At 59.6% G+C, this 21,052-nt stretch overlaps 10 protein-coding genes across 10 annotated transcripts; 4 read left to right on the top strand and 6 right to left on the bottom strand.

Annotated features, from left to right (window-relative positions):
• Positions 1 to 279: 279 nt before the first annotated feature.
• On the bottom strand, positions 280 to 2,476 carry CMQ_3289 (dsb repair complex subunit; the record flags this gene model as incomplete). Its single annotated transcript, XM_014319227.1, has 3 exons — positions 280 to 1,614; positions 1,684 to 2,337; positions 2,408 to 2,476. 3 exons carry the CDS (start codon positions 2,474 to 2,476, stop codon positions 280 to 282), a joined length of 2,058 nt encoding a protein of 685 aa, XP_014174702.1.
• A 573-nt stretch (positions 2,477 to 3,049) lies between these two features.
• On the top strand, positions 3,050 to 4,405 carry CMQ_3885 (ferrochelatase; the record flags this gene model as incomplete). Its single annotated transcript, XM_014319823.1, has 2 exons — positions 3,050 to 3,289; positions 3,353 to 4,405. The coding sequence occupies 2 exons, from the start codon at positions 3,050 to 3,052 to the stop codon at positions 4,403 to 4,405; spliced, it is 1,293 nt and encodes a 430-aa protein (XP_014175298.1).
• Positions 4,406 to 4,617: 212 nt separating this feature from the next.
• Positions 4,618 to 5,336, bottom strand: CMQ_4008 (duf614 domain containing protein; the record flags this gene model as incomplete). The annotated part of the gene is made up of 3 exons (XM_014319946.1): positions 4,618 to 4,819; positions 4,884 to 4,998; positions 5,054 to 5,336. The coding sequence occupies 3 exons, from the start codon at positions 5,334 to 5,336 to the stop codon at positions 4,618 to 4,620; spliced, it is 600 nt and encodes a 199-aa protein (XP_014175421.1).
• Positions 5,337 to 6,084: 748 nt separating this feature from the next.
• Positions 6,085 to 6,947, bottom strand: CMQ_3495 (gcn5-related n-acetyltransferase; the record flags this gene model as incomplete). The annotated part of the gene is made up of 3 exons (XM_014319433.1): positions 6,085 to 6,310; positions 6,375 to 6,788; positions 6,850 to 6,947. The coding sequence occupies 3 exons, from the start codon at positions 6,945 to 6,947 to the stop codon at positions 6,085 to 6,087; spliced, it is 738 nt and encodes a 245-aa protein (XP_014174908.1).
• A 278-nt stretch (positions 6,948 to 7,225) lies between these two features.
• On the bottom strand, positions 7,226 to 10,209 carry CMQ_4220 (fungal specific transcription factor domain containing protein; the record flags this gene model as incomplete). The annotated part of the gene is made up of 4 exons (XM_014320158.1): positions 7,226 to 9,276; positions 9,305 to 9,344; positions 9,400 to 9,734; positions 10,011 to 10,209. The coding sequence occupies 4 exons, from the start codon at positions 10,207 to 10,209 to the stop codon at positions 7,226 to 7,228; spliced, it is 2,625 nt and encodes an 874-aa protein (XP_014175633.1).
• A 687-nt stretch (positions 10,210 to 10,896) lies between these two features.
• Positions 10,897 to 15,561, top strand: CMQ_4184 (ABC transporter; the record flags this gene model as incomplete). The annotated part of the gene is made up of 6 exons (XM_014320122.1): positions 10,897 to 12,278; positions 12,336 to 12,579; positions 12,629 to 13,841; positions 13,906 to 14,534; positions 14,589 to 15,052; positions 15,114 to 15,561. The coding sequence occupies 6 exons, from the start codon at positions 10,897 to 10,899 to the stop codon at positions 15,559 to 15,561; spliced, it is 4,380 nt and encodes a 1,459-aa protein (XP_014175597.1).
• A 489-nt stretch (positions 15,562 to 16,050) lies between these two features.
• On the top strand, positions 16,051 to 16,485 carry CMQ_3286 (complex 1 lyr protein; the record flags this gene model as incomplete). Its single annotated transcript, XM_014319224.1, has 3 exons — positions 16,051 to 16,143; positions 16,209 to 16,349; positions 16,411 to 16,485. 3 exons carry the CDS (start codon positions 16,051 to 16,053, stop codon positions 16,483 to 16,485), a joined length of 309 nt encoding a protein of 102 aa, XP_014174699.1.
• Positions 16,486 to 16,601: 116 nt separating this feature from the next.
• On the bottom strand, positions 16,602 to 17,083 carry CMQ_4020 (ribosomal protein l36; the record flags this gene model as incomplete). Its single annotated transcript, XM_014319958.1, has 2 exons — positions 16,602 to 16,691; positions 16,772 to 17,083. The coding sequence occupies 2 exons, from the start codon at positions 17,081 to 17,083 to the stop codon at positions 16,602 to 16,604; spliced, it is 402 nt and encodes a 133-aa protein (XP_014175433.1).
• A 471-nt stretch (positions 17,084 to 17,554) lies between these two features.
• On the top strand, positions 17,555 to 18,824 carry CMQ_4066 (alpha beta hydrolase fold family; the record flags this gene model as incomplete). Its single annotated transcript, XM_014320004.1, has 3 exons — positions 17,555 to 17,565; positions 17,622 to 17,787; positions 17,847 to 18,824. 3 exons carry the CDS (start codon positions 17,555 to 17,557, stop codon positions 18,822 to 18,824), a joined length of 1,155 nt encoding a protein of 384 aa, XP_014175479.1.
• A 139-nt stretch (positions 18,825 to 18,963) lies between these two features.
• Positions 18,964 to 20,748, bottom strand: CMQ_3425 (peptide n-myristoyl transferase; the record flags this gene model as incomplete). The annotated part of the gene is made up of 2 exons (XM_014319363.1): positions 18,964 to 19,948; positions 20,042 to 20,748. 2 exons carry the CDS (start codon positions 20,746 to 20,748, stop codon positions 18,964 to 18,966), a joined length of 1,692 nt encoding a protein of 563 aa, XP_014174838.1.
• Positions 20,749 to 21,052: the final 304 nt, after the last annotated feature.

The following is a 21,052-nucleotide window of genomic DNA, read 5'->3' as shown; positions in this document are numbered from 1 at the left end:
TATTACTCATCACGTCTAAACTTGCATCCGGTCACGTGGATATACGACCGCTCTCGCTCGGCATGGCAGAATGTATTTTTATGCGCCGCCTTCTCTCATTTCCGAGCTGCCACCCCTGCAATGACGGTGTTACATCGTGCATGCAGTGCGATGCGCAATTCATACGACGTAGTACTCCGGAGACGCAATCTCCTCGCGTTTAATCTAACGCCATGATTACAAAACCCCTGTGCTCGTATCCCAATCTTACAATTTGCATGGCACAAGCTGACCGCTATCTCACAGATTTCCGTCCGCCCATTGCTCAATCCGCTCGATAAGCTCGGCTTTTCTCCCAGATGTGCTGACACTCCAGCTGCTCAAGATCTCCTTCAGCTCTACGACCGGCTTCGCCGACAGCTTGCCCGTCGCAATGGCATTCTGGATGTCTTTGTTCGACATCTTTCCCTTCTCGGCTGCCGCTGATGTCGTTTTTGGCCGCTTCGACAGTGGCTTCCCCATCGTACCAGCTCCGTCGTCTTCGGCCTCGCGTTTTATTGCCCTTACCGTCTGCAGGTGTGTTGCCTCGCTCTTCAACCGTTCTTTGATCTCCGCCAGACTGCCGCCTACCCGCTTGTCGATGGCCTTGTACTTGGGCAGCGTGGGATCGTCGCCCTGCTTCGGCACTTCTTCGTCCAAGGCCAGCACCTGCAGGATCTTGTAGTGCCACTGCAGTGCCGGGTTGGGATATTTGGCCGGATCGTAGGCCGTCTTCGGCAGAAGCAGGTTTTCCACAACCGGCTTCATAAGCTCGGTCAGCTCTGCAGGCCGTGGAAGCGGCGCGCGGCTGTCGTCGAACTTGCGAATATCCTCTGCAAAGGGCAAAGGGTACAGCCAGAGGCCAGCCGGCAAGTGTGAGGGATTCACCGATCTCTTCTCGCCATCGCCGCTGCCATCGCCATCGCCCTCACTACCTCCGTCTGGACCGTTCGAGGGAATGACTGCGACCAAAACCGGGTTGGTGTTGATCCGCGGCACAAACCACGCAATAGCCACCTTTTCAGACTTCTTCAGCTTCTGCCACAGGGCCGAGAAGATACGCGTGGAGCCGACGTAGTCCTCTTCGCTGGGATAGATGAACGTCGACCGCTTCACCGACGCCCAGGATGGAATCAGGACGCGCGGCTTGAAGCCGATAATGCGTAGGCCTTTTCCATTCCATCCATCGGGAAATTCCCACGTCTTGAACCCTTTAAGCTCCTCGGGTGTGAAGTAAACGAATTCGCCGCCAAACTTGTATGCTTTCTTGATCTCCCCAACCTCGACCGTTCGCGTGCTGTCGGAATCGACTTTGATCGTCTCGCTCGTTGCGAGCTTGGCAATTTCGCCACCTACCCAGACGTAACATGTCCGTGCTGGCTTTTGCCGATTCAGCAGTATGTATCCCTTTACAGAGATATTGAGCCCCGGTGCAATCTCAAATGTCAAGTTCGAGAAATACGACCTCTTGGGCGTCTGCTTGGCGTTGATATTCGATATCAGAGACCCTAGAAGCGACAGGCCGCCGCCAGACCTAGCAGCAATGACCCTGCCAGAGGATCCGTCTTCGGCCGCGGGATCACGGTAAATAATGTCCTGCAGGGTCTCAAGTCAGTACTGGCTGCCATGTTCCCAGAGATAGGGCCGGTGAGTCAGCGATCGTACGTCGTAGAACTTGCCGAGATCGAATTTGGCGCCCTCGCGGCTGATGGGAAACAGCTCGATTCCCACGCCCAGATCGTACAGATCCTTGGCGCGCACTGCCGACGCCGAGCGGGCAGCTTTGTCTCCCGAGTGCGGGTCATCGTTGTCGGTGATGATGAACAAGCGGCGCGACCCAAAGTTGGGCGCGTTGGTGGTGAAGATCTGGTTGGCGCAGAAGAGCACGTTGGCCATGGTCACAGACTTGCCGGCTGGCGCTGGCTTCAGCACCTCGTCCGGGTCCTCGCCCTCCTCCACCATGCTCTTCAGCGCGCGGACGTCCTCGACAGCAGGCACTTCGAGATCCATGAACAGGTAGCAGTGTGGGTAGCTGGACGTGTGGTTGATGGATGCCAAGCTGTCTGCATCTTCGCCACCGTCGCCGTCGCCGGGACGAAACCTAGACTTTTCTGTGCCGAAAAAGAGCATTCCCATGAGATCCTTGGGCTGGGCGATGATGCGCTGCTGCATGATCTGGTAGGCACACCGCAACGCTGCTGAGACGGCACTGTCCCGGTCGGCCGACTTGGACTTGGTGGCCGGCGGTGGCGGCTTCTCCAGCATGGAGCTGCTCACGTCAATTGCAAACAGAACGGCATCTTTTTGCGTTTTGTAGTTCTGCAATAGCCAGCGAGTATGGGCCATCAGCGATCTCTCATGTGAACAGAAGAAGGCTCGAATGACGTACAGTTTCGTCGATCTCCTCGTCTGCATCCTCATCCTCTTCACGCTTGATCGCATCGTCTGGATAGGCCATCTTGATGTACTATGGACGGCAAGGCGTCAGCTGTGAGCTGCTTCTAATTGTACGGAAGCTTCCTTAAGGAAGGCACAGAGTGGAGTAAACCAGGCAGCCAACTCGGAGTAGCTCCTGAAAGCGCGGCGCACGTGAAGAGCAGGGGTAAGCTTCCAGCGCGAGATCACGTGACATCCGATTTTTTAGTGCCTCTATGATTGGCCAATCCCCTGGAGGCGACGAAATGCGCTGACCCAAGTCTTTGGGGCTGCATCTCCCGAACAGGTGGCAAGAAAACAGAGCCCGGAAAATCAGTTCAGATGCCGATGCGACCCAACGAGCAGTACCGCAATTAAGGATGGTGAGTGACGAATGACGCCCCTTGTTCTTGGTGCGCTTCTGCATCTTTACCATCTTTTTGTCTTCTTCGGCTTTTGGGTTCCCCCTGTATCTCGGCTGTTTCGTTAACTCTATGGAGTACTGACGTATAAAGATACCTGAAACAACACAGTACAGCCGTTTGCTATCGTCAAGGGCAGCCTGATCCGCTGTTCCAAGCTCCTACAAAGCCCAGCACACATGTACAGACACACGATGGCATTGCGGCAACCAGTGCGCCACCTGCAGCGCAGCGCGCGAGCTATACATACAGCAGGAGCAGCGACAGTGACGCCGGCTCTCCGGCCAGCTCGCCGAAGCCTAGCGACGGCAGCACCAGCGCCGCCAGTAACACAAAATGCGCACGGTTCCAAGGGTCCGACGGCGATGGTCTTCCTCAACATGGGCGGGCCATCGACGGTCGGAGAAGTCGGCAACTTTCTCAGCCGGTTATTTGTGCGTTCCATCTTCGTTTCTCTCTCTCTCTCTCCTGTGGCTACTGACGGAATTCTCATGTAGGCCGACGGCGATCTGATCCCGCTTGGCCGGCTGCAGCGCTACATCGGGCCGCTGATCTCGAGGCGGCGGACGCCCAAGATCGAGAAGCAGTATGCGGCCATCGGCGGTGGCTCGCCGATCCGCAAGTGGTCGGAGTACCAGAACGCGGAGATGTGCAAGGTGCTGGACGTGATCTCGCCCGAGACGGCACCGCACAAGCCGTACGTGGCGTTCCGCTACGCCGACCCGCTGACAGAGGACACGTACCAGCAGATGCTGGCGGACGGCTTTGGCGGCGGACGCGGCGGGCGGGCGGTCGCCTTCACGCAGTACCCGCAGTACTCGTGCTCGACGACGGGCAGCAGCCTGAACGAGCTGTGGAAGTGGCGGCAGCGGATCGAGGGCAAGAAGGGGCCCGCGGGCGAGAGCGTGGGCGAGGGCGCCGTGGCCGACGGGTCGATCGCCTGGAGCGTCATCGACCGGTGGCCGGTGCATCCGGGTCTCGTCAACGCGTTTGCGGAGAACATCGAGGCCAAGCTGGCCGAGTACCCGGCAGAGCGGCGCGACAAGGTGGTGCTGCTCTTCTCGGCGCACAGTCTGCCGATGACGGTGGTGAACCGGGGTGACCCCTATCCGGCCGAGGTGGCGGCGACGGTGTACGCGGTCAACCAGCGGCTCAAGTTTTCGAACCCGTACCGGCTGTGCTGGCAGTCGCAGGTCGGACCGCAGCCGTGGCTGGGCCCGCAGACGCAGTCGACGGTGAACGAGTATATCGCCCAGGGACAGACGGACCTGGTGCTGATCCCGATCGCCTTCACGTCGGACCACATCGAGACGCTCTACGAGCTGGACGAGGAGGTGATTGGCGAGTGCGGCCACGCTGACACGGTCAAGCGGGCGGAGAGCCTCAACGGCAGCCCGACGTTCATCCGGGCGCTCGCCGACATTGCCAAGGACCACCTGCAGAGCGGCATCGGCTGCTCGTCGCAGATGGGGCTGCGGTGTCCAGGCTGCAAGAGCGACCGCTGTCTGGAATCGAAGCGGTTCTTTGCAGCCCAGGGGGGCAGGATTTGAATCTTCAAGGTTTGCGTACATATGCATTATATGGCAGTATGAAATCAACTGTGCGATTGAGTTGAAAGATAAGAAGACAAAAGACAAAAACGCGCCAAAAAAAAGGTAAAAAGGTGATGTTACAGAACTAAATTCGCCGTCCCTCCCCTTGTGGTACCAAAATTACACTGCGGCCAATTTCCTCTTGTGGCTGATCAGTGGAGCCGCCCAGTTCACTTTTGCGGCATCTGCATGCTGGACTGGGCCTGGTAGCCCTGAGTGATGGGGGCGGCGCCGCCCGTGCGCGCGACGACCTCCTTTTCCTGCTGGATGACGGCGCAGCATGTGCACCAGTAGGAGGTGCAGCAGTCGGAGGCGCCGTTGCCCTTGATGCCGAGCTGCTGGCGGATTTCGGAGCGCTTGACCATGACATAGCTGTGACGAGGGGAGACCCAGGTTAGCCGGCCAGCCAGAAGGCTGCAGAGAGACGAGGACGTACATCCAGCCACAGCCGGTACAGTACTGGATGGCACATAAGACCATGCAGTCGGCGTTGCAGCCGTCGGGATTCTGGTTGGCGGGATTGCGCATGCGCTCGGCCGTCTGGCCGAGAACTGGGTGATGTCAGTGAGGCTTTCTCGTCCCTCGTCCAGCTTTCGGAACACGCACGGAGACAGGGCAGCCAGGTGCCCAGACAGCAGGTGCTGAGCGGCGTGCAGTCGAGCAGGTCGGACTGCCACCCGCCAGGGACGGCAGCCGTGGCCATCTGCATCGGCTGGACCGCGCGATATTGCTCGGGCTGCTGGGTCTGCTGGTACTGCTGGGGAGCAGCCTGCACCTCTGGCTGGTAGGCCGTCTGCTGGCTCGGATGGGGATCGTGCTCGTACTGGTACTGGGCGGGCTGGGCCATCGGCGTGGTGGCATACGGCGGCATCTGTCCTTTTGATTCCATCGTGGACGTTGTTCACGCTTTTCGTACGGCGAGTCTCAGACGAGCAGTGATACGGGTGTGGGGAAAAGGAGAACAGGATATCATCTGGAGAGATAATGGGATTGCCCCCAATATACCTGTGCCTACGGAGTACATGGCATGAGCTCTCCATAGAATTATGCTTGTCACAAAGAGCGCATTCCATGTACAGATTGAAGGATTCGATCGCTCTGGGTCTGCATAGGATTAGGTCACCGGACTGTCCATTGGTCAGTCAGCTTAGGCCAAGCCGGGCTGAAGACGAAACGCTGTTGTCTACTACGGAGTACAGACTCGTAATGCTCGTACAGGGGCAGCATAGTGGAGAATTGTGGCCAGTGCCACGCCTGATTGGTGGGAAAGGCCACTAAGCTGCCACTAGTCGTGCTTTCTCAAGGCTGATTTTGAGTTAGACAATCCCACAATGTAACTCTGTTCCTGCTTGAGTCTTGTCTTGCTGCGGAATGGACAATTCCTGGCTCTCGCCATTCGCGCGTCTTCCAGAGAAAAGGTGTGAGCGACAAGACAACAAGGGGCTGCTTTCGGGCGAGTTGGCCCGCGGCCAGCACGCTGTCGCAGGGGTGTCGAGCCAGCCGGTTTTACGAGTACATAGCAGCGGCCGCCAACGTTCAGACCCCTGAAGAAGTACGGAAAGCCTGATGTGATCGTACACATAGCAAGTTTTTATATTATTAGGTGGGTCAGTCACACACAGCCGCCCGGCCGAACGCTATCTCCTGACGGCCTTGCTCATAATGGTGTAGTCGGGCACGACAGTCTTGCCTCGTAGCTGGCGGATCTCGGGAGCGATGGGGTCGACGACAAAGTGTTGTTTGCGGTAGAAGCGCAGGGCGCGCTCGTTGGACAGGAAGCAGGTCAGCATGACCTTTGCGATGAGCGGCAGGTTGTAGGCGATGGTGTAGAGGAAGCCCAGCAGGAGGCCGGCCAGGCCTGTTCTTCGGGGGCAGTTAGCACAAGAGGCAAGAGGGAAGATGGAAGACGAGAGACGGGCAGACGTACCCTTGCAGCTCTGGCTTGAGGTGAATCTCGTAGCAGTAGACCACTGGCTGGCCCTCTTCGTAGGCAGGCATCAGGGATGTGAAGCCGCGGATGCGTTGATGTGATTGGTCTTTTTCTTTTTGTCCTCCTTTTCTTTCTTTTGTTTCTCCTTCTTTTTCTTCTGCCTCTTCTCCCCTTACCTCTTGCACAAGAATATACCGCAGGTCCGCCTCTCGCATCTCGCGTCGCTTGTCGGCCGGCTGCCACTTCTGCTGCGAGCCGTCGTAGTCTTTCCGGCTCGTCTCCTCGATCAGGGCGAAGCACGTCTCCAGCGCGGCCTCACCCACGCAGCCCGACCGGGCTAGGCTGACATCGTAGGCCGCACCTGTCTGTGGATGCGTCCAGCGGGCGGTCCACGGCACTGCCAGAGGGGCCCTGCATCGCCGGCCGTTAGCCTTTACCCTTCGTCTCGTCGCTCAGAGCGAGCAAGCATTACCCTGGCGCCAGATACGAGGCGATGAAATCCTCGTCGTTCTTCTGGTTGGCCCGCTCGATTGGGCTCGTCGCTGCCCGCCGGCGTTTCTTAACCGCCATGGCCCGGCAACAAGGTCAAGAGGGGTTTGGGTGAGGAAGACAAGACAGAACAAGACAGAACCATGACACGAAAGAAAAAAAGAAAAAAAGAAAAAACACCGAACAGCCCCGCAATCAACAGCAATTAGCGCCAAAATCCACTGTAGCTGTACGTATCCAAATGTCCATTCTATAATTGTCCCCGGTTCTAATATCCAACTAAATATACAAATTGGTATTCATGATCCCCCCCCTCCCTTCCCCCCAAAACACAACGCGCCGGCACCCCTGGCTGGTGCCTACTCAAATCCCTGGTCAGCCATCCCCTGATAGAGCATCGAGTCCATCTCGGGCAAGAGGTAGCTGAAGAGGCCCATGACGTCGGTGCCTGAGAAGTCGCCAGCGCCGTTGCCGGAGCCCATGTAGCCGTAGCCGAAGCTGTCGCTGTAGCCAGACACGCCACCTGGCGCGACGAGCGTGCCGGCGCTAGACGGAGGGACAGACGAGGCAGCAGCGGTGACGGCTGACCAGTCGACAGCCGCGAGAGCCGACGTGTCGACGAGGCCCATCGACTGAGCTTGGGCCGTCTCGGCAGCGTCGGGCATCGTCGGGCTGACCAGAGACGGCAGCGGCGGCTGTAGTATGGGCAGGGGCTGCTGCGAGGAGCCGGGGCCGTCGCCGTGGCCGCTGCCGTAGTGCTGACGGCCGTTGACATAATCGCGCGCGATGTGGACAAACTCGGACACGAGCGAGCCGGGCAAAGTGCCGCCGCTGGTGTACTCGATGCGGCTAAAGTAGCCGGAGCCCATGTCGAGCAGGACCAGATGGGAGGCGGCGTCGGGCCCGGCCGGATGGTGGATGACAAAGTCGAAGAGCACCAGCAGCGACGACAGCGGGGCGACGGCCAGGATCCAGAGCGGCGTGTACGGCTCGATCTCGATAAAGGGCGTCTGCTCCAGGATGGCGCGGCACGACGTCGTGATGACCTGCTCGCTGGCCGCCTGCTGCTGCAGCAGCTGGGCCGGTGCCATGGCCTGGGGACCGGTCAGCCGGGCCTGGTGGTGCAGACGGGCACGCGCCAGGATGAGGGCATAGCTGTGGTACAGAAAGCTGAGGGCGAGCGTGGTGCCCTGCTCAAAGTCGCGCGAGCCGCGGCTGCTGGTGGCTGTGGCCCGGTGACGCTGGCGCCGATGGTGGGCCGTATGGCTGGTGCCAGGTCCGGGTTGTGGTCGCAGCGAGCGGACGTCCGGGATCGACTGGCGCCATTCCTCGACCTCGGCAGCCAGCTGGTCGATGGTGGCCAGGCTGCTGGCCGCCGAGTTGCACGACGTGCCGACCGAGAAGAGCGACGTGTACGTGCGCGAGAGCAGACGGGCATGGCGGATCCAGATGAGGAACCAGTCGAGGTACTGCGGCTTCCGATGCGGGGCCGTCTGCTGCGGCGGTGTCGGCTGGTGTGTCTCGTTGTCGGGTCCGTCGCCATCGTCTTCTTCGTCCAGCCGGACGGCCGGGATGGTTGGTAGCGGACACGAGATGTCGCTGTCGACAAACGACGAGCTGCGGCCAAAGTGGAAGCTCATGACCTTCTCGATGCCGTACAGGACCCAAAATGTGCGCTGGAAGGTGGCAGACGAAGCCGGGTTGATGAGCCCGCCGGCACTGCCGCTGTTGGCACCGACACCGCCGCCGCCGCCGCTGCTGCTGCTGCTGGCGGCCGCGAGACTCTGAGCCCGACGAGCGGCCTCGGACAGCAGGACGCGCTCGATCGAGAGACAGGCCACGTCGAGCCCGTAGATAGCCATGGCCGTCAGGGCCTGCAGGGTGATGAGCGAGTCGGGCAGGATGAGCAGCTCGGAGAAGTGACCGAGGGCGACGCTGAAGAGCCGCCAGGCCGTGCCCTTGCCGGGCTCAAAGCTGCCGTTGCCACCACCGCCGTCGGTATAGTGGCAACCGATGGCCAAGACGGCGTGGTAGAGCGAGGACCAGGCCCGGCTGTTGGCGAGGCTGCGGGCCAGGTCGGCATCGGCGGCGCGACGCTCAAACGAGGCCTGATCGAGAAAGGGGTAGTGACTGTGCACGTTGTCAAAGTAGCTGCGGATGCAGGCGGCCGCAAACGGTGGGTCGACGATGGGCAGGGCGGCCGCGCTGTCGACGTCGGTCGTGCCGTCCGTGGCCAAGGGCGTGATGGGCATCATCAGCGGTTCCTGGGCCGTCGGCTCGGTGCGACGCAGACGGCTGACGATGACCCCATTGATGCGGTGCACCAGCTCGCTGACCTTGTTGTTCTGCAGCCGCGACGAGAGCGAGAGCAGACGGCCCTCGGAGAAGAAGGTGAGACTGTAGCTGCCACCTGGAAGAGTTAGATCTGGACTGCGGACGCGTGTGGTAGAGAAAGGACTTGCCAAAGATGCCGTTCCCCTAGACGGTTAGCTGCGAAACGATAGACCAAAGGGACTGTCTGTGGTCTGCTCACCTTTGTCAGAGGCGTGTACTCCTTGCCGAGCGTCTGGTGCTGCGCCCGCGCGAGCATGTGATCAATGTACAGCATCGGGATGGTATCGGCATCTGCACAGGTGATGCCATCGTGGCTGTAAGCATCCGGTTGTGAGGCAGTCGGCGTCTGAGCTCCTGATGCCTCTGAGCGCGCATCGCCCGGCTTCGCCGGCTGAAGAGCATTGACATAGCGCAGCGGCGAAGCCTCCGGCGTGTGCACAGCGTCCGAGACCACCCCGTCAAGCGTTGCATCGTGGAGGACCCCACCGGTAGTGGCACTCGTACATGGCCTGCCAAGCTGCAGATGGGCGGATACTGTTCGTTATTAGCATCTCTTTAGGGCCGTGGGGGCGGTGTTCCAGAGGGTAGGCTACCGTTGCGTCTTGGAACCTTCTTTGTGCCGAAATGGCATGTTGTCTTGCGACGCTGTGACCTGTCAGCAGATGGAGCTTAGGGGGGTGTGTGCGCAAGACAACACTGACAACACAGTTGCCGCAAGGGGCCGGGTAGTTGACGTCTGGTTGCGTTAGCTGGCAGCGTGCGTGCTGAATGCCGTCGATCGCTCGGCCCAACGGTCAGAGTCAGACGCACTGGGACACTTGACCTTGCGGGCCTTGCAGGCGTCGCAGGACTTGTGCTTGCCGGTGCGGAAGGCAGGCCCAGGCGAGGAGGACGTCTGCTGGGCCGTCGCCGAGGCAGAAGCAGAAGCAGAAGCAGAAGCTGAGCCAGAAGAGGCCAGCAGGGACGGGGGACCCGAGGGGTCTTGATGGGGGGGTGCGGCAGCGTCCATCGAAGGTCGGCGGAGTCTTTCCGTATCGGCAAAGCAAAGGTACGTTCGGTTTTCAGGCGCCCTCTCGTGCGCGGTTGTCGATTAAGCGCAAGGCCCAGCTCGTACGAAGGAGGCTGCAGCTCCCTTTATGACCTGTGAGAACTCGGTGCCGAGGACCCACATTACAAAAGGGTTTTGCCCCGTCCACGGCGCCGACTTGCCAGGAGGGGGAAGGTGCGACCCGCTGTTCCTTCTGATTTACCGACTTCCCGGGCCTGCCCCACATGCCGCCGTCGTATTTACAGCCTCCTTCCACTTACACGCCTCCAAATCTCGACCAAGATGACGACTGCCACAACATCTTGTAGCCGGAGTGCTCGGGCAGTTTGACGGCTAGACTCACTTGATGCAATGCGCCGGAATTAGTCCAAGGGGTTCCGGCGTAGAACCTGCTCGCATGTGGCAACCAGGGGGGCGCTGTCTTCCAAGTAGAATATAAGTAGACCGACCCTGCTGCATGGCTGTTGTTGCCCTGCGAATCTCTGTCTTTTGAGCCATCAATTCGATTGCGTCTTGCCGATTGCCATTGTCCATTCCTGACCTAATCCTGGCAGTTCTTGGCGGATCAACCTCTTCGCACGAGCAACGGCCTCAGGCCTGACCACCCTCCTCCTCCCCTCTCCGCCTCCTTTGCCTCCCGTCGTCACCATGGAGACCGACTCGAAATCTGTCGAGTCCGGGGAGACCGCAGCGATGCCGGGCCAGCAGCAGATCTCGAGCAACGCCCAGGGCCTGATCCACGCCTACAGCATGGAGCTGGTGCGGTCGAGCTCGCGGGCCACCGGCGGCGGCGGTGCACCGGGACGGAACCCGTTCACCGGCACGAGCAACGACCCGGCACTCGACCCACACTCCAAGGCCTTTGACGCCCGGCGATGGGCCCAGGCCGTGCTGCACTCGACGGGCGAGGGCCCGGATCACTGCCCACGCCCGACGGCCGGCGTTGCCTACCGCAATTTGCGCGTCCACGGCTACGGCAGCCCGACCGACTACCAGAAGGACGTCTTCAACGTCCTGCTGCAGGCCCCGCTCGAGGCCGCTCAGTACTTTATGAGCAGCCGGCGCGGACGCGAGGTGCCCATCCTGCGCGACGGCTTTGACGGGCTCGTGCGCAGCGGTGAGATGCTGCTCGTGCTCGGTCGTCCCGGCAGTGGTGTCACCACCCTCCTCAAGACCGTTGCCGGCGAGACCAATGGCCTCCAGGTCGACGCCGAGGCCTTTATCTCGTACCAGGGCATCCCCATGCAGGCCATCCAGAAACGCTTCCGCGGCGAGGTCGTCTACCAGGCCGAGACCGACGTCCACTTTCCCCAGCTCACCGTCGGCCAGACCCTGCTCTTCGCTGCCAAGGCACGCACTCCTCAGATGCGTCCCGATGGCGTCACCCGTGCTCAATACGCCAAACACATCCGCGACGTCGTCATGGCTGTCTTTGGCATCTCTCATACCGTCAACACTCGCGTCGGCTCCGATCTCGTCCGTGGTGTCAGCGGTGGTGAGCGCAAGCGTGTCAGTATCGCCGAGGTCGCCCTTAGCGGCAGCGCCCTCCAGTGCTGGGACAACAGCACCCGTGGTCTCGACAGTGCCTCTGCCCTGTCTTTTGCCAACACTCTTCGCCTCTCGACCGAGCTCGCCGGCACCACTGCTCTCGTCGCCATGTACCAGGCTTCTGAGGCTGCCTACGAGACTTTTGGCAAGGTCTGCCTTCTCTACGAGGGCCGCCAGATCTTCTTCGGTCCCGCCAACGAGGCCAAGGCTTTCTTCGTCGACATGGGCTACGAGTGCCCTGATCGCCAGACCACGGCCGATTTCCTCACCTCGCTTACCAACCCTGGCGAGCGTGTCGTCCGCCCCGGCTTCGAGAACCGCGTCCCTCGCACCCCTGACGACTTTGTCGCCTACTGGAAGGCCAGTGCCACTCGTGCTAGCCTGTTGCAGGACATTGCCGAGTTCGACCAGGAGCATCCTATGGACGGAACCCCCATCGAAGCTATGGCCACCGTGCGGAAGGCACACCAGGCCCCGCTGACGTAAGCTATTTCCCAATACAGAAACCACTGATCTTCTCTCGCTAACTTCAAGCACAGTCCCAACAAGTCTCCCTTTACCCTCTCGTTCCCCCAGCAGGTCGCTCTCTGCATGACCCGCGGCTATGAGCGGACTATGGGCGACAAGACCTTTTTCATCGTCACCGTCGGCGGCAACCTCGTTATCTCCCTTGTGCTTGGCAGTGTCTTCTACCAGCTGTCTCCCGATGCCTCTAGCATCACGTCGCGCTGCATCTTGCTCTTCTTCGCCATTCTGTTCAATGCCCTCAGCAGCTCCCTGGAAGTATGTTTTCCCCGTCTCTCTGCTTCTCTCCTCCGTGCTAACCGCCTAGATTCTCTCTCTGTATGCCCAACGTCCGATCGTCGAGAAGCACGCCCGCTATGCACTCTATACACCCTCGGCCGAAGCTGTCTCGTCTGCCTTCTGCGAACTGCCCTCCAAGATCTTCTCCGCTATCGCTTTCAACATTCCGCTATACTTCATGGCCGATCTTCGACATGGCGCCGGGCACTTCTTCTTCTTCTTGCTGTTCGCCTTTACGTGTACCTTGACCATGTCCTTCATCCTGCGCACCATCGGCCAGGCTTCTCGCACCGTTCAAGAGGCTCTGACTCCGGCTGCCGTGTTCATCATATCTCTCGTCATCTACACTGGCTTTGTCATTCCCGTCAAATCCATGCAGGGCTGGATGCGCTGGATCAACTACCTCAACCCCATTGCCTATGCCTACGAGAGTCTGCTGGTGAACGAGCTTAGCGGCCGCAACTTCCCCTGCGCCTCGTTCGTGCCGGCGTACCCGAACCTCTCCAGTTCTGAGCATACCTGCTCTACTGCTGGCGCTGCCCCGGGTGCCGACTTTGTCGTTGGTGACACCATTCTGAACAGCAGCTACGAGTACTACCACGCTCACAAGTGGCGGAACCTGGGCATTCTCATCGGTTTCCTGATCGCCTTTTTCTTCGCCTACCTCGTGGCCTCTGAGTACATCACGGCCGAGCAGTCCAAGGGCGAAGTCCTCGTCTTCCGCCGTGGCCACAAGGAGTCTGCCGTAGTCGAGAGGAAGACTGCGACCTCGGACGACAGCGATGGCGAGAAGGGCCACCAGACCGAACAGAAGGACATCTGCCATTGGCGCAATGTGTGCTACGACATCACCATCAAGGGCCAGGGCAGACGTCTGCTGGACCACGTTGACGGCTGGGTCAAGCCCGGAACTCTGACCTGTCTTATGGGTGTCTCTGGGGCTGGAAAGACCACTCTGCTCGATGTCCTCGCAAACCGCGTCACCATGGGTGTTGTCACAGGCGACATGTTGGTTAACGGAAGCCCCCGTGACAGCTCCTTCCAGCGCAAGACCGGCTATGTTCAGCAGCAGGACGTCCACCTCGAGACCTCGACTGTGCGCGAAGCCCTTCGCTTCAGCGCACAGCTGCGGCAGCCAACAACTGTCAGCACCCAGGACAAGTACATCTTTGTCGAAGAGGTTATTGAGCTGCTCGAGATGGACGAGTATGCTGACGCCATTGTCGGCGTTCCTGGTACCGGTAAGTCTGACCGTCTTTCTATTCGTTTTTCTTTCCAGCGGAGCGTGTCTGACAGAATAAACAGGTCTGAACGTCGAACAGCGCAAGCGCCTGACCATTGGTGTGGAGCTTGCTGCCAAGCCCGATCTTCTGCTCTTCCTCGACGAGCCCACGTCTGGCCTCGACAGTCAGACTGCCTGGTCCGTTGCCGCGCTCATTCGCAAGCTCTCTGCCCGCGGCCAGGCCGTTCTGTGTACCATCCACCAGCCGTCCGCCCTGCTGTACCAGCAGTTTGACCGCATTCTCCTGCTGGCTGCCGGTGGTCGCACCGTGTACTTTGGCGACATTGGCCCGAACGCAGAGACAATCATCAGCTACTTTGAGCGGAACGGCGCCGAGCCCTGCGGACAGGACGAGAACCCGGCCGAGTGGATGCTCTCTGTCATTGGTGCTGGACCGGGTGGTGTAGCAAAGCAGGACTGGGTCAGTATCTGGCGCAACAGCGACGAGTACAGTGCCGTTCAGGCCGAGCTGGATAACCTGGCCAAGCGCAAGGACACTATGGCTTCTAGCGGCGCAACTGACGCCGCTGCTGTCACCACTTATGCCACGCCCTTCTTCTTCCAGCTGTACATGTGCTCCAAGCGCGTCTTTGAGCAGTACTGGCGCACTCCGTCATACATCTACGCCAAGATGATCCTGTGTTTCGCGGTCGTACGTTGCTCCTCAAGATTTTGCTGCAGTCCATCCTTGCTAACCCCCATCTAGTCTCTCTTCATCGGTCTCTCTTTCCGCAAGGCTCCCTTGTCCGAACAGGGCCTGCAGAACCAGATGTTCTCCATCTTCATGCTGCTTGTCATCTTCGCCTTCCTCGCCTACCAGACGATGCCCCATTTCATCCGCCAGCGCGAGCTCTACGAGATCCGTGAACGTGCCTCGCGCACGTACTCGTGGTATGTCTTTATGCTGGCCAACATCATCGTGGAGCTTCCCTGGAACACCATCGCCTCGCTGCTCGTCTTCCTGCCGTTCTACTACATCGTCGGCATGAACCACAACGCAGAGGCGACGCATTCGGTGTCTGAGCGTGGCGGCCTCATGTTCCTGCTTGTCTGGGTCTTCCTCGTCTTCGAGTCTACCTTTACCGACATGGTTGTGGCTGGCTCGCCCACGGCCGAGCTGGGTGCCACCATGGCCCTGCTGCTGTTTGCCTTTACACTGATCTTCTGCGGGTATGTTATTGCATCCCAATGTCTCTCTCTTTCTCCTCTCCACATGCTAACCAAATTGCAGTGTCATGGTTGGAAAGGACCAACTTCCTGGCTTCTGGATCTTCATGTACCGCGTCTCACCCTTGACGTATCTAGTCGGTGGCCTCTTGGCTACTGGCGTCGGCCATCACGAAGTTACTTGCACCGCTCGGGAGCTGCTCAGCTTTCAGCCGGTCGGCAACCAGACCTGCCTCGAGTACATGACCCCGTACATGAAGCTCGCCGGTGGCAAGGTGATCAACCCGAACGCCGTGGCCCCTGCTAGCTGCGAGTTCTGTACTCTTGCCAACACCGACGCCTTCCTGGCCTCGATCAATGTCAGCTACGACCAACGGTGGCGCGACTTTGGCCTGATGTGGGCGTACGTTGTCTTCAACGTGTTCGGTGCTCTGTTTATGTACTGGCTTGTTCGGGCCCCCAAGGGCGACCTGAAGGCACGCCTGTTCAAGCTGGTTGGCAAGACTGCGTAAACGGACGCAGAAAACAGGTTGCGTTGATTTTTATTTTCCTTCTCTTTTTGTTGAGCAAAGACTAGATCTTTAGACTTCTTTTACGTAACGCAAGGACACGGTCCTTAGACTATTTCTTTCTCTTTGTATCATAATATGGTGAGGATGTCTATCATTAGCCTTTTTTTCTCGGGTCAAGACTTAACGGGATATATGGGGTGGGTTGGGATTGCATGAGTGAATATACACAACAGCACAAGCCTACCAAATGAAAACAACATATGCCCGTGACAACAGCAGCCATTTCTAGCGGTCTACACGTGACAGTCCACTAGAGCGCCCACTAGAGCGCTGTAAAGGCGCTGCGCGTTGCGGCACGCAAGTAATAATATAATCGAGATTTGTGATTTTTCTCTCCGCGAGTTCTCAGGATCGCCCCACGTCCGAACAGCCGGCCTGCAGCTCCGTGTGCCCACGCGCGGGCGGGACAGCCATTCCAGAACCGACTCCATGCACCAACTCGCCAGCCTGCGGGCGGCCTTCCGGCGCTATGCCACGGGCGCCAGCCGGTCTCGTCTTGACGGCACTCTGAGTCTCGAGCATGTAGGCCGTCCTCCTACGTTTCGCGTCTACTGCAAAGCGCTGCCAGCTCTGACGCCTCAATCTAGTTCCTGCAGCGCTCCCGGGTGCTGGCTCTCTACCGGCGGATCGTCCGGGGCACACACCACATCGGCGACCCGACATTGCGGGCGGAGACACACCGATATGCCCGAGGCGAATTTGAGCGGAACCGAGACGTGACCGATCTTGTGAGTGGCCGCGACTGCAGTCACTTCAGTCCATGATCGATCGAGTCACTAACTAAGCTAGGCGCACATCCGCTACCTCGTCTCGACCGGAAAGACGGAGTGGGAGGCAATGGAGAGGTATATTGGTCGTCCATAGATACGATACAAAAGACGTGCTCTGTTTTCTGTCTTTCCCGGTAGACAAAACTGTGTTCTGCCTCGTTCTTATCCCAATCGCAATCCGCATCTACTGTGGTTCTTCGTTCTCTTCCTTCAGCCCTGCCGCTGCTTGTGTCGCGGGTTTGCCGGGCAGATGATGTACATGTAGCCCTTGTGCCGCTTGCCGCCTTTTCGCCGGACGACCTGTGAGACCGAATGGTTAGCTGCCGTTGAGTGATTCCTGTACGCCGGCTGCTCCGGCCTCTCCGATCCGCTGGACGCACCTTGCAATGCTCGCACCGCCGCTTGACCGAGCTGTGCACCTTCATGCCGCGCCTCTGCTGCTGCACGATCTTCTGTGCCGCGGCCGCCACCAGCGAGACGGACGGTCGTGAGGCAACCAGGGACAGGCCTGTGGCGTTGCAGTTGCCGGAGCAGGCGCGCCGCTGCTGTGGCTGCTGGTGGACGTTAACGCGGAGCGCAGCAAAGGCCGCGGAGAGCGCCGGGACGGCCGCAGTCGGGCGGACACGCGACACCGTGGCCGAGAGCATGGACTGCGACAGCAGCCGCGGGATCTGTGATAGAGACATGGCCATGATGAACTGTCGCCGTCGATTCGTCGGTGCGGAGAAAGCGAGGAGATGCCGCCGTTAGCAGGGAAAAAAGAGAAAAAAGACTGCGATCAGATGACAGTCACGTGAGCAATTCATGTTCGCTCTAGCGATCCTAGGAGGCCATCGTCCGGGCCATATGGACGACATGCAATTTCTTCAGGCGAAAGCTGAAGCTCATCTATGTATGGGCTGCTCAGTGCCAAGAAAAAGCCCACAGGCACCCAACGTCAAATGAAGGCTGTACCGAGCCTTCGGTGTGAGGGGAATCAGAACGATGGGCTTGCGGTGTATTAGTATAAGTGGGGCACACACGGCTTGTCCTTGACGTATTGTCGCTTGAGACGCCGAGGCATCCAGACGCAAGGCTTCAACCAATGCTCGCATTTCCCCTTCTCTCACCGCCCACGTGTCTGTTTGGACGTGCACGAGCCTCGCTCTTCCATCTGCGTAGTCATGGCCGATGAGTATATTTTTCTTTCGGAGAAGCAGAGGTTGGAGTGCAAGCTGACCTGGCTGTCAGAATGCATCTGTCGACGGTGGAGGAGGTGCTGAAGCATCCGTCGTATCCGGACGCCACGTTCAACCTGAAGCCGACGAGTAGTGGGCTGCTGCCTGTGGCTGAGGGCCGGGGAGGGCCGCTGAAAATTGGCTGGGAGATCCACGGCTCGGGGCCGATTCGCATGGTGGTAGGTTGGAGGGGGTGGAACACGACTGACATCGTTCTGCCAGCTGACAGCGGACGCAGTTCATCATGGGACTCGGCTCGTTCAAGTCATCGTGGCAGCGCCAGACGCTGTACTTTGGGCACGAGCGCCACGCGGACTTTTCCGTGCTGCTAGTGGACAACCGCGGCATGGGCGACTCGGACAAGCCGCTGATGCGGTATTCGACGAGCGAGATGGCCCTGGACGTGGTGGAGGTGCTGGAGCACGTCGGCTTCGTGGAGCGGACGCCGGCCGGAAGTGAAAGTGCTGCCGGGCTCGCTTTTACGCCGGCAAGCCAGCGAGCCGTTCACGTGATCGGAGTCTCGATGGGCGGCATGATTGCGCAGGAGCTGGCGTGCATGGCGCCGACGATTGTGGCGTCGCTGTCGCTGTGCTGTACGGCGGCCGCGATTGAGAACACGTCGCCGACGATCTGGCAGAACCTTGCCAGCCGCGCGGCCCTGATCGTTCCCAAGGGCGTCGAGGAGAGCGTCCGGGGCGCGGCCGGACGCATCTTTGCCCACGACTGGCTACCGCAGCCGGACAACGTGCAGCTGCCGAAGCGGGGAACACATCTGGTCGGACCGCCGCAGCGAGGGTGCCATGGGGACCAGAAGCAGCAGGACGACACGGACGACAAGGACGACCCTTGGTATCGCCTCTTCGATAACAACTACCAGCGCTTCGTTGCCCAGGAGATGCACAAGCGGCTCGACCCGCGCTTCTCTACGGCCGGCTTCCTCATGCAGCTCATCGCCTGCGGCTGGCACCACAAGTCTCCGCAGCAGCTGGTCACCATGGCCGATCAAATCGGCCGCGACCGCATCTTGGTCCTTCACGGCACCGCCGACCACATGATCTCGCTGCCCCATGGCCGCAAGCTGATCGAGTACATCCAGCCGGGCGCCGCACACATTATCGAGGGCATGGGCCACGCCCCCCTCGCCGAGCGCTGCACCTGGTACAACAACCTCTTGGAGGAGCGGGCACGGGCGGGCGAGAAGTTGGCGGGACGATGATGCTTGGCTACGATGCATGTCACGTGACTCTTGGGCTTGGTCTTGAGACTTTGCCATTACCACTCTTTGTCCTCTTATCAAATCAACGCTGGCCTGCAATGCTGTCGTGTCCAACGTGCTCGGCTGTCCCGACGCCGACTCACATCATGACAAATCCAATTCCGCTCAGCGCGTCTTCGTCCAGCTGATTTCTCCTGTTGACGCCGCCGGTGATCATGTTGGCACGGTAGTTGAAGAGGTAGTAGTGCAGCTGGCCGTCGCCAGGGCCGAACTTCTGCTGCTCCAGAAAGAGGGCGTTGTCCATGATGGAGAGCGCGTTAAAGACATCAAACTTGTGCTTCTTGGCCAGGATGAGCGCGTCCGACATGAGCTCGTTGAGCCGGACCTTGAGCGCCTTCTTATCGGGCGGCGTCGTCAGGCCGACCTCAGTCGCGTAGTAGAACAGGTAGGCCGCCCGGATCACCTTGTGTCTCGGGTGGTTGATGATGGACGAGTCCAGGCAGTAAAAAGAAAAGAAGTCGTTGATGTTGTGGTGCTCGTCCTCGACCACGTACGAGTACACGACCTGCTCGTCGCCAGGCAGCCGCTTGTCCAGCATCCAGTGCTCGACTTCTTCGCGCGAGAACGTCTGGGCCATGTCGTAGTGCGCGAGATAGCGCGTCAGCAGGCTCTGCACGGCGTCCAGGTCGCGTGCCTCCAGCTCCCGCAGGCCCCGCGTGATCGTGCGGTCCGGCAGCGCATACTTGCGCACCTGGAACTGTGGCTTGCTGCCCGACGGCAGCGGGCTGAAGCCGACTTCGTATAGCTTTTGCCAGTTGATCGATCGGTGGTAGTAGCGCGACGTGCTGACCGGCTTCGGCAGCACCACGCCCGCCGTGTAGAGCGCCTGCCACACGCCCTTGAGGTTGCAGAGCCGCGTGATCTCCTTGATCAGCACCGGCGCCAGCCGCTTCGACCGCAGCTTCTTGTGGATCACCAGGAAGTTGACCTCGGACGCGTGCAGCACTTTGTCGCGGATCCGCAGCTCCAGCGGAATGCCCGAGATAAATGCCACCAGCTTGCGCGACTGTGTTGCCCGCACGCCCACGTGCCAGTCTTTGGTCCAGCCGGGAGACATCATCGCCCTGACCGTTAGCGGGGGGAGAAAGAAGGAGGAAAGGGAGGAAAGGAGTAAAAAGAAGGAAGAAAAAAGAAAACAGAAGAGAAAAACTTACCACTTCAAAATCGACTTGGAGTACCGGAACCGGAACATGGCCTCGCCGTCCTCCACAAAGTGCCCCGAGAGGAGGTCAAAGACCTCTTTCAGCTCCTCGTCGTCCGTCAGGTCGACCTTGACCCACTCGAAGCCGTCGATGAGCTTGGCCGGCTCCTTGGACACCTCGTCCACCGTCTGGACCTTGATCGGTCCCTCCTCAACCATCGTGCCGCCCTGCTCACCCTCGCCGAACCGCGGCACCGGCTGTGTCTGCCAGAACTTGTAGCTCGCCATATCCTTGACGTTCTTGCCGCTGGCTGCCAGCCCCGTCATGATATCGGCCAGGCTGAGCTTCTTGAGTGCCTCGAGAGTCGATTCCGACGTCGCGCCGCCCGATGACGAGCCTGCTGCTAGCGCCTCCGACGCTGCGATCTCCTGCGATATGGCCGGGTTGAGCTTGAGCAGCTCGGCCAGCTGTGCCGGTGGAAGGCTGTCAATGGCCCTCTTCACCTCCGACTCCGCATCCGCGGCTGTCTTGCTCTTCTTCTTGTTGTTCTTCTTCTTCTTGCTAGACGGCGCTGCTGCTGATGCTACTCCGTCGTCGTGTCCGTCGTCTGAGTCACTGGCCGGCTGCTTTCCTGCAGCTACAGAAGACGTGACAGGCGCAACAGAAGCTTCGGCGTTCTTGTTCTCGGCAGCCCCAGACGCAGAGTTCGCATCTTCGGCCATCTTCGAAACGGTCGAGGGAGGGAGGAGGGAGGGCAGGAGACGTGTGGGGTGCAGAGGCAGCACGGAAGTGGGATACACCTGGAACGTGAATCCAGACTGAATGGCTGGATGAAAGAGAAGCTGGCCTTCTCAGCTGGCGCAAAATCCAATCGACGGATGTCGGAAAAATAGGAACAGGTGTGGCCTTATTACCCCGCCATAGGCTAGAACGTTATCGACAATTACACGTGACACTACCTCAGCTTTAGAGATGCCCTGCACGTTTCACTACTGGCGGTTGCATCCCCCATTTTAGCGCAGCCCA

Source organism: Grosmannia clavigera (assembly GCF_000143105.1).
Source record: "Grosmannia clavigera kw1407 unplaced genomic scaffold GCSC_113, whole genome shotgun sequence".
NCBI lineage: Eukaryota > Fungi > Ascomycota > Sordariomycetes > Ophiostomatales > Ophiostomataceae > Leptographium > Leptographium clavigerum.
Note: the sequence above shows the minus strand (reverse complement) of the source record. Positions and strands in the feature narration are given on the sequence as shown.